Source organism: Urocitellus parryii, chromosome 5, assembly GCF_045843805.1.
Source record: "Urocitellus parryii isolate mUroPar1 chromosome 5, mUroPar1.hap1, whole genome shotgun sequence".
Lineage (NCBI taxonomy): Eukaryota > Metazoa > Chordata > Mammalia > Rodentia > Sciuridae > Urocitellus > Urocitellus parryii.
The window spans coordinates 174,000,723-174,020,063 of NC_135535.1; the positions used below are offsets into that span (position 1 = coordinate 174,000,723).

Genomic DNA, 19,341 nt, shown 5'->3' on the forward strand with positions numbered 1-19,341 from the left:
GAAGCCTTACTTCTCCCTAACCCACAACTCCTTCAAACCTGTAAAAAATCTACTTCCTGGGTTTTTTGGTGGATATTTACATCATGCCTGGGAAATGTCCTTAAAATTTTAGAAAGAATCTCTTAGGGCAATATCACTTCTTCAGAGCTCTAAGCATAAATATATAAATGTATCATTAATCTATTGATTAAACAGTAACACATTTTAGAACTGGGTAAGCTAAACTACTCAGAGATCCCTCTAGTGCTCGGCTTCCTATACTTGTAAGGGGTAAAATGGACAGTCAGGCTCAGTGATTTGACTCCTGGAAAATTCCAGAACTAACAACATGAACCCAGAGAATTAAACCCAGATCTCTGCAAGCAAATTACTTCCCTTGAGAAAATTTCCTGGATGAAACTAATACTTATTTTTTAAAAAATATAGTTTGGAATTTTCTTTCATATTATACGGTCCCAGAAACCCCTACAGCAGAATCCCTCAGAAACTTTATTAAACATGCACTTTCCTGGGCTGTTCCCAGATTGATGGTCAGACTCCTGAAACTGCTTTCCTGTTCTCGCACACTGCAGTTTCAGTTTCAAGGCTTTGAACAGTGTGCTCCAGCTGAGTTAAAGCCGTGCTTAGTGTTAAGTTTCTTTTTTCTTTCTCTTGACTGTTTTAGGTCAGTTTCACTTTCCAGTTTTCTCTTCCTTTTTCATAACAGCTATTTACTCTGCAACAGGGAGATGCCTCAGCTGGATCACTCCCCAAGCCTCACCTCCCGGTTTTAAAGCTCCAAGGCAGACCAGGAAGATTTCAGAAGAGCAAATCAACCAGGTTCCAGTTTGTCAGAACTGTGGAGAAACGGATTGCAGTCATGAGGTCAGTGAAATAAAGAACCACTCTTCCTCTTGAATGCAAATTGTAAGCTGAGCTTCTCACTGTGCAGGGAACTTGTTGTTCATAGGTTCGACATGCATTCACCAGTTTGGACCTTTATCAGTTTTTTGTTTGTTTTCTGTGATTTTTTTTTTTTTCTGGTGTAAATGCGAAGGTTTCTAGACCTGCTCACTAGGTGGAGCTGGTAGCTCGAGTGAGACAGAAACTTTGCTAGACCGAAGGGTATTACTCTTTATGGGCTTTCCTGTCATTGTGTTGTTTGAAATGACTAAGGCAGAGCCTTTTTTCTTGTGATTTTCAAAGGAAGCATTTATTTTCAACAGGTATTGTGAAAGATGGAATCAGTATTGCAAACCCCACTCCTGTAAACCTGAAATTGATCAGTTCAAGGTGGGACATGGAAGAAACAGTTCTTACAGATGGGGAATTGTTTTTTGTTTTTTCATTTCTTATGTGAAAACAAAGCCCGTAGCTTAGAGGTTTTGATTGCTGTGGTAAATGCTGGTGAGTAGCAGAAAGTAATTTCACCTCAAAACCAATAATGACTTAATCTCTCGTTTCATGCTGGTCTAATCTCCAGGGATGGAAAGCAGACTAATGGCTGCCTGGTGACGGAGTAGGAAGGCACACAAAGGATCTCTGGGGAATGATAGAAATAGTCTATAGGGAGTCTACATGGTTTACAAAGGTATAAACATTTTGTCAAAGCCCATCAAATCATACCTTTAAAATAGGTACATTTTATGGAATATAAGTGCAATCTCAGTAAACCTGATTTTTTAAAATGCATGTAGACCTGCTAGAGTTGTGTCATTGGTAGAGGTTCAGGGAGAACTAAGAGGGAAAGAAAACCACTTTTCCTACCTATCAGCTATGTTGATACGATTGAGGGTTGATTGCTTGGGGAGGGAGGATCCTATTGATTATTTAGGTCCTATTGATTACTGGAGGAACCAGACAAGGAGGAAGGAAAGAAGAATGCTCTTCATGGTCATATCTGGGCATGGAATGTGTGCCAATTAGCTCAAGTTACCCCTTTCTATATTTTGTGCTCCTGGTCAAGAGTGATGTTAGTTATGTCTGCATGAGTAGGGTCAACCAGAAGGCCAGGGCCTGCTCAGCATCTTGATAACCAGCCTACACAAGAGACTTTGCAAGGTACTGTGCTTTGTCGTGTCTAGAGCCATTGACATGAGGTCTGAAGGTAATGCTCTGGACTATGTTGACCTGAAGTCCACATCAAGGTCCTCTGTAGGGACAGAAGTAGGTTGGGCTGCCTCTCTGTAGCAGTGCTAAAAATTGCCAAAGAGGGTGCATGCCTATATCCCAGGTACTCAGGAGCCTGAGGCAGAAGTATTGCAAGTTCAAGGCCTCATCCATTCAGTAATACCCTGTCTCAAAATTTTAAGACATAAAATTAAAAAAAAAAAAAGAAAATAGAAAGGGCTTGGGGTAGAGTTTACAAGTGGAGTACTCCCTGGGTTCAAGATCAAGTAGTATCAATAAATTTTAAAAAAGAATTTCCAAAAGGGAAAATCAGTTGGGAAAATGCCTGGCACCTGCCAGCTATGAGTATCCTCCAGAGGGAGGAACCCTTATTATTACAGACAACTTATGTTCCCACCACCTAGGCCAGAGACTCGACTCTGGGGCCATCCCAGTAGACCAGGTTCTACCACCAGCTACTTCCAGAGACATGAGTGTTGATGAAGTAAGAAAGGAATTTATTTATTCAGTGTGACTACTTAGTGAAGCTGGGGAGACTAGTATCCCAAGGTGAATCTTTGGGGATATTGACAAGAGTTTCAGGTTTGTATAGGGGAAGGAACAAAAGTGGATCTTAAAGTATGCACCGTCAAGCAGTCTTGGTTAAACTGGGGTCTGCATGATCATTATTTTGGGTCTGGTTCTGCAGGGAAAGTTGTCATTGCTTGAGGGGGTATTTGTTCCCTGACAAGAGATGATGATTCCTGCTTAAGGTGACACTCTTGGTTTGTAATGGCTCCCATTTAGGGGAGAAGTCCTATCATGAGATGTTTTGCCTGCAATACATGTTGCTCCTGGACTCTTGAAAATATTTTAGTTACTCATACCTTGGTGTCTTCAATCTTGAAGGGGGACAAGAGAGATGAGGCAAATTTATGACTAGTCAACCTTCTACTACCAGTTTTTTGACAGACATTTTTTTTTTGTGTGTGTGTGTGTGTGCTGGGAATTGAACCCAGAGGAACTTAACCACTGAGCCACATCCTCAGCCTTTTTTAATATTTTATTTAGAGACAGGGTCTCACTAAGTTGGTGAGGCTGGCTTTGAACTCATGATCTTTCTGCCTCAGCCTCCGAAGCTGCTGGATTACAGGCGTGCCTCACCGTGCCCAGTGGCAGACACTCCTTAAATGATTAATGTGTCTAGAGTTAAGAAGGAATTGGATCCAAAGTTTAAAGTAGCAAAATTAAAGCAGAAATGCCAAGTTTTTCCTCTGCTTTTAGTTACCCATTGGACAACTGCGGGCACCTCCAGGTTTCCTCTTCCTTAAATGCCTATGATGCTTCCTGCATTGTATGTATGCAAATGTGAGCAGAGAAATCCCAAAATGGATGGGAGGTAGGAGGATGGGAAGGATGTTGACTTAAGGCAAAGCTTGCTTCTTTAAAGGGCATTTCAAGGATGGGAAACAGGCAGTTGGAAATGACAGCCTCAGAGTGAAGTCTTCCTAGAGCTTTGTAGCTCACAGTGTGGTCCAAACTACCATCCCCAGGAAGGTTGTAAATTTTCAACCAGATATCTAAGCATCTTGTGGCCCAGTGAGGTTTACATATAAAATTAACTATCGTAATGTTTGGCAGGTACACATCATAGTGATCATGTACATTTTCTTCACAGTGAGATTCCCAAGAATTCCTTGGAGAAAATTCTTCCACAGCTGAAATGCCATTTCACCTGGAACTTATTCAAGGAAGAAAGTGCCTCATGTTATCTACAAGACAGGGTGTGCAATCAGATCGAATTTCTCAATGCTGAGTCCAAAGCTACAATGTACAATTTGTTGGCCTACATTAAACACCTGGATGGTCAGAACAAGGCAGCTCTGGAATACCTGCAGAAAGCTGAAGAGTCGATCCAGGAAAAGCACGATGAGCAAACAGAGATCAGAAGTCTGGTCACCTGGGGAAACTACGCCTGGGTCTACTATCACATGGACCAACCCGAAGACGCTTGGACCTATGTGAACAAGGTGAAAGACATCTGCGCAAAGTTTTCAAATCCTTACAGCATTGAGTGTCCTGAGCTTGACTGTGAGGAAGGATGGACGAGACTACAGTGTGGAAGAAACGAAAGAGCGAAGATGTGTTTTCAGAAGGCTCTGGAAGAGAAACCCAACAACCCCGAATCCTCCACTGGACTGGCAATTGCAATGTACCATCTGGATAAGAAACCAAAGAAGAACTTCTCTGTCAATGCTCTGAAGCAGGCCATTGACCTGAATACCAACAACCAGTATCTCAAAGTTCTGTTAGCCCTGAGCCTGCAGAAGATGAATGAAAAAGACGAAGCGGATAAATTGGTTGAGGAAGCTTTGGAGAAGGCCCCTTACCAAACAGATGTCCTGCAAAAGGCAGCCTATTATTACGAGAAAAATGGTAACCTAGACAAAGCTATTGAACTGTTTCTAAGGGCGTTGGAATCCACTCCAAACAATAGCTATCTCTATTACCATATTATGTGCTGCTATAAGGAAATGGCCATACAGATGCAGAATATAGAAGAACCGAAAGCCAGTGAATATAGAGAGAAGATTGAAGAACTAAGGAAATTGGCTAAAGACCATATGGATAAAGTTTTTGAGAATGGGTTGGATCCTCTGGGTGCACCCTCTGAATTCACCAAGTTCCAGGAAGCAGAAAAATGTTATCGGCAGGTGTTCGGTAAAGAGACCCCTGAGGCCGAGAGGCAACCACTTCAACCACACTCTTGCAGCCTTCAGAAATATCAGGGTAAGTCTGAAGACACTTCCGCTGTCCAAAATGGCTTAGAGAGTTTTCACCTGAGGCCAACATCAACTGAGAAGGAAGAGATGCAACATCCTTCCCAGAGCACAACCGAGAGTCCACTTCAACAAAGTCCTCCAAATTGTTGGTATCTCCAAGGGTTAGATCACAAGCGGGAGGGAAATCTGCAGCAGGCCGTGGAATGTTATGAGAAGAAACTGGGACACCTTCTAAGGGATGCTCCATCAGGTATCGGCCAAGTGTTCCTGTCAGCATATGGGCTTGAAGGTGACAGTGAAGAAATGTCCCAGGATGCAGGCAGCTCCACTTCCAGAGAGCGTCGGGACTCCTGAACTGAGGAGAGAGGAGGAAGCAGCATCAGAAGGTCTGGAAGATGTCTGGAAGGGGGCAGAAGTCTGGGGAGGTGGGGTGGGGGAGGGGCAGGGGGCATGGAGGCACCTGGGGCAGCTGAGCTGGGACATCTTGCTTATTTCTTTCAAGTACATTTTGAAGAGTTGTTTTCTCCTGTCTGTCTCTCCTGACATTCCAGCCACACAGTTGTCAGGTCAGCCCATCTTTTAGCTAATCACCGATGGAAGCAGTGCTTCAGCTTATGCAATCCTGACTTGTTCTCAGTTTGGGACTCAGTTTGTCATGTAATCCCCATTCCTGTCCTTCTTGCCAAATGGTAACATGTGGTGACTGCCTACCAATAAAATCTGCAGTCTTCTTCCTTCACTCCATTTCCCATTTCCCATTCATCCTTCTGGGCCCAGAAGATGAGATGAGTTTTAGACTAACCCTAAAATAATCCTGACATCCTATTCTTAGCTTTATCGGTGTATTTTTGTGTATTCTTGATAGTGACACTATGCTAAGTATGTATTCTTGACAGTAGTGCTACAATAAATCTAAAAATTTCAACTCAGAATAGTCATCATGTGATTTGTGTGACTCTAAGAAGGTAATACTAATAATCTTCAAAGTTTCATCTAGGGATGATGAGTAATTGCTAAATCATACCATGCTTTCTTAATATTTTAACCCCTCCCTTAGAACTCACCCTCTTCCCTGTGATCAGCCCAACCTTAGCCTATTGGAACTATAACTCTCATTCCAGCTCAAGAGGCTCAGTGGAGCCTAGTGCCCAGCTTCTGCTGTTGACCAAGGTACCACATATGCTGTGCACACAGGAATACCTGGGCAAATGCTATCCTGACAGTGTATGAGAAGCACCAGTACTAGACTAGCCCAAGAACAAAGGCCCATCCAGGCGTGCAATGGCCCCTTTAAAATTGCCAGCATCTGACATAGTGAATTTCATTTTGTTCAGGTAAAAGTCAGGTCAGGACAACAGGGTCTCAAACTCATGGGAAATAATCTCTTTGGCTTTTAAATTTTTCCTCTGCAGTCCTTTTTGTTTTGTTTTCTTGCCAGGGATTGAACCCAGGGGTGCTTAACCACTGAGCTACATCCCCAGCCCTTGTTAACTCTTGTTATTTTTCTATTTTGAGACAGGGTCTCACTAAGTTGCTTAGGTCCTCACTAAGTTGCTGAGGCTGGCCTCAAACTTAGATCCTCCTACCTTAGCCTCCTAAACTGGTGGGATTACAGGCACGCATCACCACTTCTAGCTGTAGTCCATTTTTTTATTGACTCATGAATATAATTGTTAGTCTCAGGTTTTAAGAAGAAAATAAAAATATACAAATAAAATCAGCATGTGAATGCATTTCTTCCAAATTCCTTTTCCCTTAGACTGGGAATTAATATGCATATGATATCTGAAATAAATTCTGAAATGATTCTTTCATTGGTTTGACACCTATAAATTTGTGTGTAGTTTTGTGAGTGATGGAAAGACTATGGCCATAAATGAATTTGTCTCTCTGAATTTATAATTTAGAGCCCCTACCAAACAAAGCAACTCTCAGCTATTCAAAGACAAAATATATGTACCTAGGACCATTACCAAACGCCAAGATCTAGACCTGTCCGGAATTTTGAGTTTTGCTAAATACCATGATAAGAAGATAATTACACAACGGTGAATATAGTAAATAGAAATATATTACACAACTTGAAAATTGCCAAGAGAGTAGATTTTAAGAGTTTTCACCACACATACACAGAAATGATAAATATCCAAGGTAACACATATGTTATATAACTTGACAGTCATTCCACAGTATAGACATACACCAAAACATAATACTGCATGCAATAAGTAAATACAATTTTTACATTTTTTTATACCAGGGATTGAACCCATGGGTACTTAACTACTGAGCCACATCCCCAGTCCTTTCTATATTTTATTTAGAAAGAGGGTCTTGCTAAGTTGCTTAGGGGCCTCACTAAATTGCTGAGGCTGGCTTTGAATTCACAATTCTCCTGTCTCAGCCTCCCCAGCTGCTGGGATTATAGGCATGCATCACTATACCCAGCTTAATAAATATAATTTTTACTAGTCAACTAAAATACTTTTAATTTCAAAAAGACGCTAATGTAAGGGAACAATAGCGTAATGAATAAATTTAGCCAGTGGTACCACCATTCCCATGTCAAGTACTCTCTGCCTGTCATCACTTACATAATTCTGATAAAATGCTATATGCACTGTGACATATCATCCAAGAAGACCACACAGATCATCACTCTTAAGATCTTATACGATGAGCAGAGTGGAAATATAAAGTCCACCTAGATATCTGAGAGTGTGTGTGAACCACTGTGGATCTCAAAAACAGTGGTTACTAGTTGCCAAAATTTTCTCAGTAAGAAATGGAAACTACTTGAAAATAACCATCATTTTAGAAAGTAATAGATTGTTTGTACATTTGAGTATATGGAGCTTAAGCCACTTTTACCTATATTCTTTTTCTTTTTACCTATGTATCTTTTTCTGTTCCGATATGTTAGGAGACATGGAGAAATCACTTTTGTTCCCTCTTCACACACAGGCATAAGGCAATGAAAGCACATTCTATCACTTAACTATCATGGTATAACAAACCATTCCAGAATTTGTGGCTTACAACAATAACCATTTTATTTGCTTAGATTTCTTGAGTTAAAAAAGTGGGCTGGGCTCAGTTGGGGGGGGTTCTTCTGCCAGTTATGTCTGGAGTTATGCGATGGCAATCAGCCTGTGACTTGGCTTGGGCTGGATGATTTAATAGGATGCCGCTCATCTGTCTAGTAGTCAGTGCTGGCTTTTGGCTGGGTCTTTTTCTTCATGTGGCTCCTCTTTCTCAAAAATGCAAGGTAAAGGTTCTTCGTATAGCAACCTGGTCAGCAGGAGAAAGAGAAAGAACAAATCAACAAGGCCTCTTGTAACTGGGGCTCAGAACTCCCACATCATTTCTGCTACATTCTGTTGACTAGTGCAAGTGTGGAGGCCAGGCTAGATGGAAGAGAATGGAAAAATAGACTTCACCTTTTGATGGAAAGGGGGGCAAAGTCAAAAGGTAAGAGAGCATGTGCATGGGAAAGAGAGAAGTTGTGGCCATTTCCTTGCCCTCTACCACAAACAGGATGTCAAAGAATTGGGCATATACTAGGTATAAGAGGCTAAACCATAGATTCTTAGAATTTCGTACTTAAAAGAGACGTTAGAGACCATCTATGCCAGGGACTTTTAAAGTGTGTCTCTTGGACCAGCAGCATCAGTTTCACTGAGTAATATGGCAGTGGTACGATTCCAGACCTCCTGAATCAGAAACCCTGAGAATGGACGTTGGAACCTATGTTTTAACAATTCCTACAAGTGATGCATACAAAAGTTTGAGAACCACTAATAGAAAATTGTTTTTAATACTCACTGCATCTAAAAAACATTTTAAAAATATAAATGTCAGGCTGGGGTTGTGGCTCATTGGTAGAGTACTCGCCTAGCATGTGTGAGGTACTGGTTTCAATCCCCAGCACCACATAAAAAAACTAAACAAAATAAAGGGATTGTGTCCATCTACAACTAAAAATAATTTAAAAAATCAATGTCTCAGACCCTACTCTAGAGATTTCCATTAAATTGACCTGGGAGGGGGCCCAGACACTCATATTAACCGATGAGGTAACTAAGAGACACAGAGATCAAACAGCTTTTCGAGGTAACACACCTTGTGATGTTATGCTCGAATTCGGGACCCCCAGAAGACCACCAGACCCAAGATCGATGCAAGCAGCAAAGAGGTATTTATTGCGAGCTAGCTTGGTCCTCTGCACGCACACACAGCAACTGGTGACGCTGAGAGGCCCCAAGCCCAGGGTTTGCAGAAGTTTTATACATTCTTTGGAGAGGGCAGGGACTTCACATACATCATAGCAAATCATCACACACCGCGGGAAAATCAAATAACAACTCTAAAACATGATTAGCACATTCACTGGCGGGAACAAGTTGGGTAGGGGTGATTGGTCAGTACAAAAGGGGTATTCATTTGAACTGATTGGTTTCAGCCAAGAGGGGTGTACGTGCTGAACTACATGGTTTCCCAACTTGTTATTAACCACCATAAAATACTGGGAGGGTCATCTGGCATCCCAGGTATTTCCCTGTCTCATGCTGATTGGTGGCTGCTAGGGGGCTGCTATGGATCCCCACCTAGCCTGACTGAGTCAGGGACACCTGGCGCAGCAGATCTCTCCTGTTATTTGTAGATAAACAACTTAGCAGGGTGGGAATGTGCCTAGGAGTGCTCTGTGGGTTTTTCCAAGGACAAAGGCCATGTCTCTTCCTTGGACAGGCTTTGCTCTAAGATAGAGGCTGGTTTTTCAGTGAGTCAGACATGCACTGGTCCTAGATTCCTGATCAGCAGCCATGAAGTCAAGGGTGGCTGTGCTTCTAATACAAATACCATTTTTTCATTTATAACTTCTAATCAATGTTTTTTTGTTGGTTGTTTTTTAAGTACAAATTCCAAAGCATCCAAGAGAAGAAAGCCATGTTCCCTAAGAGTTGACTTCAGTGTTTTTCTACTACTATGAATAAACTCTTTTGCAGAACATCATTTTGGTGCTTGGCAAAACCATTGGGCCCAATTCAATACAAGTGCCTGCACTTTTCATCCTGCTGATAAGCCCACCTACCAAAGAGCAATGCTTTTCTGGGGACGATCTTACTTAACAACCAAACTATCTTATTAAGGTTTGTTCATCAGGATCAAGGTGAGGGATGTGGAGTCAGGCTTTCATCTCTCTTTCATAGATTACAAATAACTAGGAAAATCAAAAACAGCAAATCAATAGCAGCTCTATATCCTTGAAAGCGGTTGAGAGCCCAGTCTGTCAGAAGTGAGTAGAGGGGTCATTCTCCCTCTGATGTGACCTCTCCCAACCACCAGCTTTCAAGAGTTGTTAGAGTTTGCATCTGGAATGTCCCCTGCAAAGCTCATGTGTTGAAAGAATGGTCCCCTCCTGCAGCAAAGCTCAGAGGTGGGACTTTTGGAGAATGATTAGATCATGCTCATGGGGGGGGGGCTAATCCATAGGATGGATTAATCTATTGACAGCTGACTAATGGGAAGTGGGACCTGATTCAAAGAAGTAGGTCATTGGAGGTCTGCCTTGGAACTGTTCTTCTCCCTCTCTCTTGCTCTCTCTCCTTCCTGACTGCCAGGAGCTTAAAGTCACCATACCCTCCACGGTGAGGTTTCTGTCTTGGAGTCAGTCAATCACAGACTGAATCTCTGAAACTGTGAGCCAAAATAAATATTTTCTCTTCCAAGTTGTTCTTGCCAGGTATTTTGGTCACAGTGATGAAAATCTGACTCATATAGACAGGGATCCCACGTCAGGAATGCAATTAGTCTCTGTATCCTGAAGGTGTTCAGAGCACATCACCCAAGTTACTCCACTTTGATGTAAGGATCGCTTTCATAAATTGGGAAAAAACAGACACAGGATGAGTTCTCTGCCCTCCCCCATCTGCTTGAAAGCAGGATAATAATTCCCCTTGAGAAGGTGACTCCTGCCCCTGCTTCCTACCCAAGGAAGGGACAGCTCCATACACAAGAGATGACAGAGCTCCAAGAAATAGTCCATACAAACACATCTTACTAGCCAGCCCTCATCTACCACTTTCCCATGAATATTTATCTTCTCACATTTTGTTACCCAAAGTTCCTTTCCTTTATCTCAACACTTTTCTACAGAGGGCTTATGATGAATAACAGAACATGCACCTATCACTCAAATTGCTCATGAAATTCCAATAGTTTTAGAAGCTCTGTGCCAGGAATAGGGAACAAAGACTGAATATGTATTTAGTGTTGCTCCACAGCAGTCATTCGTGAGGAATCAACATCCCAGGCAATCTCCCCAAAATATAAAACCTCTCACTTCCCTGAGACTCAGCAAGACACAGAACACACCTTTGGGATTACCTCAGGGGAAACAAAGCACTGTTTAGCAGCTGTGTACCCCATGGAAACCATGAAGGAAGGACAGGCTGGGGGTAGCTCAATGGCAGAGAACCTGCCTACCATGTACAGGGCCCTGGATTCAGTCCCCAGTACTGAAAAAGAAAGAAAGAAAGAAAGAAAGAAAGAAAGAAAGAAAGAAAGAAAGAAAGAAAGAAAGAAAGAAAGAAAGAAAGAAAGAAAGAAAGAGAGAGAGAGAGAGAGAAAGAGAGAAAGAGAGAAAGAAAGAAAGAAAGAGGGAGGGAGGGAGGGAGGAAGGGAGGGAGGGAGAGAGAGAGATAAAGAGAGAAAGAAATCATGAAGTAAAGCTCTTCTTGCTTCTGAACTTATTTTCTAGCATACTTTATTTTTTTGTAGCACTGATTAATGAACTCAGGACACTCTATCAATTGTGCTATATCCCTAGACCTTTCTTTTCTTTTCTTTTCTTTTTTTGAGACAGGGTCTTGCTAAATTATCAAGGCTGGCCTTGAACATGAGACTCTCTTGCCTTGGCTCCTAAGTAGCTGGATTACAGACACACTCAACCATGCCTGGCCAAATTTTTAAATTCTAGTATTTTTCTAGTAAATTTCCAGGCAGACCACTGGAAACAAATTTTCTAACTGTTTTAGTGTGTTTTCTGTTGCCAATGACACAATACCTCATGCTGGGTAAATTATAAAGAAAAGAGATTTATTTTGGCTCAGGGTTCTGAAGCTCCAAGGGTTTGGGGCACATTTAGTGATGGCCTTGATGCTGCCAGATATCTGAGGTACTGCAGGGCATTATACGGTGAGAGACAGGGAGTATGTGTGTGTGTGTGTGTGTGTGTGTGAGCGCGCGCTTGCGCACATGTGTGCATGCACACATCTGTGTCCTCTGGTCTCTCTCCCTCTTCTGATAAAACTACCAGCATTCAATCATGGGGACTGCCCTTGATGACCTTATCCAATCCTAATTATCTTGCAAAGGTCCCATCTCTAGACACCAGTCTGATTAATTTTGACTCTCTCAGTATGGGAATTATATATCAACAGCAGTTTTCAGAGGGGGCAATCCTTGTTCAAACCAGAACACAAACTTTTCAATTCCTGCTTCCTTACTAATTTAACAGGCTTAAATTGAAACAGAAAACAAAACTGTCTTAACATCAAAAATCATCTTATTTGTGTCATAATTCTAAACTGGTGAACACATCCTGTGACATTCTCCCAGAACTGTATACCAGACAAATTCTCCCTGGTGTCTGAAAGGAGTTGGCTGGGACAGGGCAATGAGGGGAGTGAATTTTAACCTATTCAGACCAGGATGGGTCATTCAAAAGTAGGTGCAGGAGAAATGAATTTTAAAGGTAAAACCGTGCTTAACTATTTTTTTTTCTATCCAAAAACATCAAAGTTCTTGGAGTTTATTGTGATGAGAACCATTAAAGTAAGACTTATCTTTTCATTAGATGTTAGGAAATGTGAAACCCAACCAGGATTAAGATGCATTCTATTTAAAATGTGCACATTCCTCTCTTTTTTGCTTTGTTTTGTGTTAGTAAGTTACAGATAACAGTTTTTCCTCAAAAACATATTGGCCTTCAAAGAGATATGTGGTCTCGCATGATCTGAGGCTTCAGGTAAGTTATCTACTCTACTTGCTCAAGTCCTGGCCTAGTGCAAGCTTTATCTATCTCATGCTAGAATGGAGGGGAGAAATGACAGAATCCACAGTAGGCAGGAAGAGATATGTCCCAAAACATCACTTTAATTACATACATATATAAACTTTAACATAAACACTTCACATAAAACTCTCTCTCCTTTGCACTCTTAATCATACTCTCTCTCTCTCTTGTGGTTAGAAGATATCCAAAACAGCTCTCCCTAGTTCTGGAATTTCTTGGAGCTGCCAGACATCTGCCATAAGGATTGTATTCTTGTATTCATTAAATCTCCATGAGTAGTAACTGACTCCATAGCCCTCTCCATGAATAACTCCATGCTTTGGTCCATTTTCTGTTATTGTAAGTGAATATCACAGACTGGATAATTTATTGAAAAAGAGAAGTTTATTTAGCTGATATTCCAGGAGGCTGGGCAGTCCGGGAGCATGACACCAGTGACAGGAACTCTGCAGCTTCCCCAGGCAGCCCAGAGCATCACAAGTGAGGGGCGCTCACGAGAAACAGTAAAACTGGCTTTTGTAACAGACCCACTCTCCTAATAACTAACCCTCTCTCTTAACAACCCATCGATTCATTAGTCCATAACTAAATTAACCTCTTCATGAGGGCTTTGCTATCACTTCCCAAAGAGCCCACCTCTCAACCCTGCTACACTGGGGACAGAATTTGGAAACACATGAACTTGGGGAATACCAGGAAACCATAGCACTCCTTGAATGACTTATGCCTACAAAAGAAGTATTCGGCTAACTTCAGAGTGGGGAAGAAGAAACCCAGTCTCCTGCTTCCACTGGGGCTCCTGAATGTCTCCTAAGTGCCCTTCCAAGTAGTGCCTAGAAAACAGGATGCTGTTCTAAGGAAGCACTGACCACAAGCCAAATCCTCCCTCGGCAGGCAAGCTTCTCCTTCAGTATTTGCAGAGACGGGCTCCTGGACTGTGTCTGTTGTACTGGCCACTGATTGAGTCACCTGCCATCTGTACAGGTCCTTTCACTTCAGGCAGCTGGGGGAGAAGGTGGCAGCGAGCTGTGGAGAAAACCCAGGTTCCTCCTAACCCTAGGAACCGGGCCACTGGGCTGAGCTCCAAAAACTGCTTTGTTCAAGTTATTATAGTCAAGAAACTTCAAAAGGTTCATGAAACAGTCCAAAGAGGGAGGTTTAAGAGGCCACAGAGAACATCCTGTGGACAACAGATGATGCTTTCCAGTGAGGTCTTACAAAGGGTTTCCTAAATAGAGGAGCCTGCGCTCTTGACTGCCGTCATCTGTTTCTTTGAGCAAATTCTCCTCCGAATATGAAGTTTATTTTAGACACAGGCACGTAGATCTTCTAAGGTCTTTTTTGTGGTTTTGTTTTGTTTTTAAGGAGATGCTCTCATCAAGATATATGGATGGAAGAAAAAGCAGACCCAGTGGCATTCCTAGTCTCCTGCTGGGCCGCAGCACATACTATATTCTTCACATAGAAAGATTATTGTGCCCAGAAAATTCAGACAGCTTCTTAATGAATTAATAGAATATAGAAGTAACAGCTCAAGAAATTGGTATCTCCTCAGTCATCTGCTGCTTCCATCAGGGTGCATGGGAGAACCCCAAACACCTCCCAGTGCAGGCCTTTTTTCTATGCTGTCCAAAATGTAGTCACTAAGGGGCAATTTAAATTAATTAAAATTAAATCTAAAACTGAGTCCCTCAGATGCACTAGTTACATTTCCAGTGTTCAGTAGCAACCTGGGATTAGTGACTACCACATTGGGCAGCACAGATTCAGAACATTTTCAATATTACAAGAAGACTTCTTAGAACCTGTGCAAGGTTTCTTCGCTTTTACACTATTGCCATTGGGTTAGCTTTTCATCACTGTGACCAAGAACGACTTACAGGAGGAAAAGTTTATTTAGGGTTTATGGCTTCAGGGGTCTCAGTCCATGGTCAGTCAAATTCATTACTTTGGGCCAGAGATGAAACAGAACATTGTGGCAAAAGGGAATGTTGGAAGAAAATGGCTCAGCTCCACGCAGCCAAGAAGCAGAGAGAGAAGACAAGACTCTAACAACAAAATATAAACCTTAGGGAATGCCCCCCAGTAACCTATTTCCTCCAGCCACACCCTGTAGTTATCACCCAGTATGTGATGTTAACTAAATGGATTAATCCACTGGTTAGGTTATAGCTTTCATAATTTAATTATGAGCTTTCAGGAGGAACCTCATGTCCAAACTGTAACAGCCATTTTTGAGCCAGAGGATTCTTTGTCATGAGGAACTATTCTGCACATTACAGGATTTTTAGCATCAGCCCTGGCCTCTGCCCACTGGATAACTAGAGTACCTCCATCTCCAATTGTGAAAATAATAAAAAAAATTAAAAAAAATATCTGTAGGTATTGCCAAATGTCCATAGTGGAGGGAACAAAATTGTCCCCAGGGGAGAACCAGGTATCTAAAACAATGACCAGCTCCAACAGGAATTGGTCAGGCCCCACTAGCAGGGGGTACCATAAAGCCCAACACAGAAACATGACTGAGCTGGAGGTTAAAGGTATCTAATGAGAGACAGTCACCTCCTCCACCTTGTTCCACTGCCACTTCAAGTTCTCAGCTTGAACAAAGCCTGTTATAGATAAGCAATCTTGAAATTTCCATAACAGCTTGAGACTCAGGAGTCATCTGGAAAAGTGTCTTTTAAATTTGAATGTACCAGCAAATCACTTGGGTATGTTAAAAGGCAGATTGTAATTCAGTAAATGTTAGGAAGGACCTGTCCTTCTACAGTTCTAAACTTTAGTTAATTTTGATGCTGCCAGTCCGTACACCATACTCTAAGTAGCAAATATCTGCTTTAGTGGTTTTAAATCACGCACAAAAATCACTTTGAGGTTTCTTTGTTTAAAAAAGTACTGATGACATTGATGCCGGAATCTTACTTTCAGAAATTCTGATCCATTGGACTGGAGATTGGCTTGGCCATCAGTATGGGTGAAGCAACTCTGCACTTATGTAAAGTCAAGTTCACTTGGCTAATCAGTCAAATGCAGTCACAGTCTTGGATTGCTGATAGTGGATTCACAGTTCAGTGTTTACATTTCATTTCTACAAGTAGGAATCCTGGTGTTAGGTGGTAGCTAGCAACAAGCGGTGAAATGCATGGTAAGGTCCCAAAGTGTTCTTCAAATTACTTCAGGATTCTTCTATAAACTACTTCCAAAGTAGATGAGAAAGCAAAGGGTGGTAGTTAATTTGTAGAAAATTAACAGAAGCAAAGAAGCTAATGGGAAAATACATCAAGAGAAAAAGATTAATGGGACTAACTCTTGACAGGGTCCACTGAGGCTGATGTGAAGTTAGGAATTATAGCTATAGGTGTCTCCATTTGTCTGGGAAGGAAGATTCCTTTAGTAGTGCAGGAGCACTGTAGATTCTGACCAGATACTGACCTCTGTGCCCACATTAACTTGGGATTGACTGTAGATGAAGGCCCCTTAAATAGGATGGCCAACATGACAGTTCCAGAAGAGACTAACTAAGCCTGATGTGAAGGAAGAGTTGAAAACCTGATTGGCAAAGAGTATAGGAGGTGGTTCCCAGTTCTCTTGGTAAATATCAAACAGTAATAAATTTGGAGACAGTGTTGTCTCCTTTGTCTTTCTCTGCTCATAGGCGGCCCGCGCTCTCTCTTGAGAGTGCTCTCTGCTTGAGCCTCACTTTGCTTTTACTTTCACCTCACTTTCTCTTTACTTCCAATTATAATAAAGTTCTCTTGCATGACTTTCAGTGTCTGACTTTAAATTTTCTTTCGTAGGAACACAAGAACTGAGGTTTGAAGTTTCAGCTCCCTACTTTCCTGTGACAATGGTAAAGATTAAAAAAAAGTTTCCCTCCTTACTTTACACACCACACACACACACACACACACAGTTACATGATGTGTTGGCTGTTTCTTCTTCTTCATGTTGCCCTGTCTTGGGTGGCTCTTGGGTGTGTTTATGTCGAGGATACACTGGGCAAAATTCTAAACACCTAATCAGCTGAGCCAGAACCCCACAGGACTGCTGCCAAGTCCTATTTTGCATTTTATTTAGGGTCAGAGTCTCACTAATTTGCTTAGCTGATGCTTGCCGATGCTTAGGCTGACTTTTAACTTGCGATCCTCCTGTCTCAGCCTCCCTAGATGCTGGGGTTTACAGACATGTGCCACCAAGCCTAGCTCTTTAAGTCTCTTTCTCTTAGTCTCCTTCTCTCCTTTTGAAGATTACAGAATTAAAGTACTGTCTAGTCCAATAAAAGTCTGAATTAGAACATATTCAAGAAAGTATATACAATTTTAATATTTCTAGCTACCTCTATTAGTTATGGTAATGCAAGCTGAGAAAAACTTTGCATTATGTATGACTTGGGCAACAATGTAGAAATTTATTTCTTACATTCCTCCTTGGCAAATATCTATCCAATGGTCCAAGGATTAAAGTTTATTCCATCTTTTAACTTCACTTTCTTTAATATATTGCTGCTTCCTGGCGTTATCATAGAAGAGAAAAGAGCATAGAAGACCATGTATGGATACATTAAGAGCTTGTACATTGTTCACATTAGCTAAAATTCAGCTACCTTGATACCACCGGTTTTTGGTGAACGAGTTCTGCTTCCTCACATGTTGAAGTTTGAACATTAGAGAAGCATGCCGAGGCAAACATATAAAGCAGGGTTTATTTAAAAAGGGTAACATAGACTTCTCCTGGTAGGGGGCCATAGCTGGTATCCTGGTATCCCAAGAAGTGATACCAGGTCCTAGGCTTCCTTTGTTCTCCTGCCTTTTCCCCCTTATCTTTCTTCTTCCTGGGTACATAAGGAGCCTCAGGACTAGGCCCAGGAATGCTTGGTGGGATGGCCTAAAGGTGGGAAATAGGTGGGCTGAAAGGGGAAGGGCAGGATGGAGTAGCCAAAGACACATTAGCAACCTTATACCTCCCAGTAGAGAGGGACAATCCCTGGGACAGGTTACCTTGGCAACAGGTTGGAGCAGGGGCAAGTTCTTGATAAGGATGGAGGAAAGGCTCTGAAGGAATGAATATTTCAATCCCTCAGGGGACAGTCTCCAACTTGTTGGACTCACTCAAAATTGGCCTGACTCAATCTGACCTGACTCGATTTACCTATCTATACTGACTGCCTAATTCTGGCTTCAACCTTACCTCAAGGGAGCCTTAGAAATATAGTCTAATTAAGGATCCAGGGCAAAATGAAAAAACAGCATGGCCAGGCTATGGTTTCACTTAGTAATTATGAGTGGAAGCTAGAAAGTTAATAACCTTATCTGGAAATGCCCAAGGGCAACCTGCTCTTAGTGTGCCCTTCTGCTTATCTTGGTGCAATACCCATACAGACAAGAAAGAGAGACTTACAGAATTACTTAGTAACATGTCACAAGAGGATTTCAGAGTAGCAGTTTTTCAAATAGTCCTACTCCCTTGCTAAAGGTATAGGCCAGTGTTGCTTTCATAGGAAATTTTCATTAAAATGAATGTTTTTGAATAACTCCTGGGTAGTTGCTTTGTAACAAGTGACAGAAAAAAAAAATAGTACAAATGGAAGAAATGTGAGAACAACTCAGATGAATATGTGAATTTATATTTAGATGTTAATGTGGTCCCCTCAGGTTCTTTCTCTATCTAAACTTGTTCCTCTACTGACCAATTCAAACACAGTTCTTTGAGCCACTGATAAGGTCACTGTGAAGCCAGATTTAAAGATAGGGGCTGGGGCTGTACTTCAGTGGCAGAGCACTTGCCTAGCATGCATGAGGCACTGGGTTCAATCCTCAGCACCACATAAAAATAAACAAATAAAATAAAGGCATTCTGTCCATTTACAACTACAAAAATTTTTTAAAAAATAAATAAAGATAGGTAGTTAGTGTAGTTAGGTAAATTGGGTCTAAAATCGAGTAAGATAAAAAAAAAATGGAGACCATTAACAAGATTGGAGTCCAGGGAACCAGATCAGCACCTGGGGAAATTGAAATGTTAATATTCCCAGGCCCCCAACCCATCCTTAGGAACTGTTCATGAAACAGTGTTAATCAAACCACCCAGATGACTCCTCCAGTTCTCCTATCTCCCACCTTTTGGCCTTCCCACCTGCATTCTATCACTGGAAGATAAAGGAAACAAAGGATAGGAGGTGGGAAAGCTGAAAGAAGATTTTAGCTATAAAAAAGGGAAGACCTCGCCCTTCCAGGGATCCTGCCTTTCCCCTTTCCTCTGGGAGGAAGCCTTTTCTGCTGATCTTTAATAAAGCCTTCCACTTTCCACTCTGTATTTGCCTCGGCATGTTACTCTGGTGTTGTACTTTAGCATTCGTCACCGGTTAACGGCCGTAACAATTGGTGTACTTTG

The 19,341-nt window shown here is 41.7% G+C and overlaps 1 protein-coding gene across 1 annotated transcript; it reads left to right on the forward strand.

The window, feature by feature from the left end:
* The first annotated feature begins 600 nt into the window (after positions 1-600).
* Positions 601-5,294, forward strand: Ifit3 (interferon induced protein with tetratricopeptide repeats 3). Its single transcript, XM_026397027.2, has 3 exons — positions 601-628; positions 725-864; positions 3,767-5,294. The coding sequence occupies exons 2-3, from the start codon at positions 860-862 to the stop codon at positions 5,223-5,225; spliced, it is 1,464 nt and encodes a 487-aa protein (XP_026252812.2). The 5' UTR covers positions 601-628; positions 725-859; the 3' UTR covers positions 5,226-5,294.
* Positions 5,295-19,341: the final 14,047 nt, after the last annotated feature.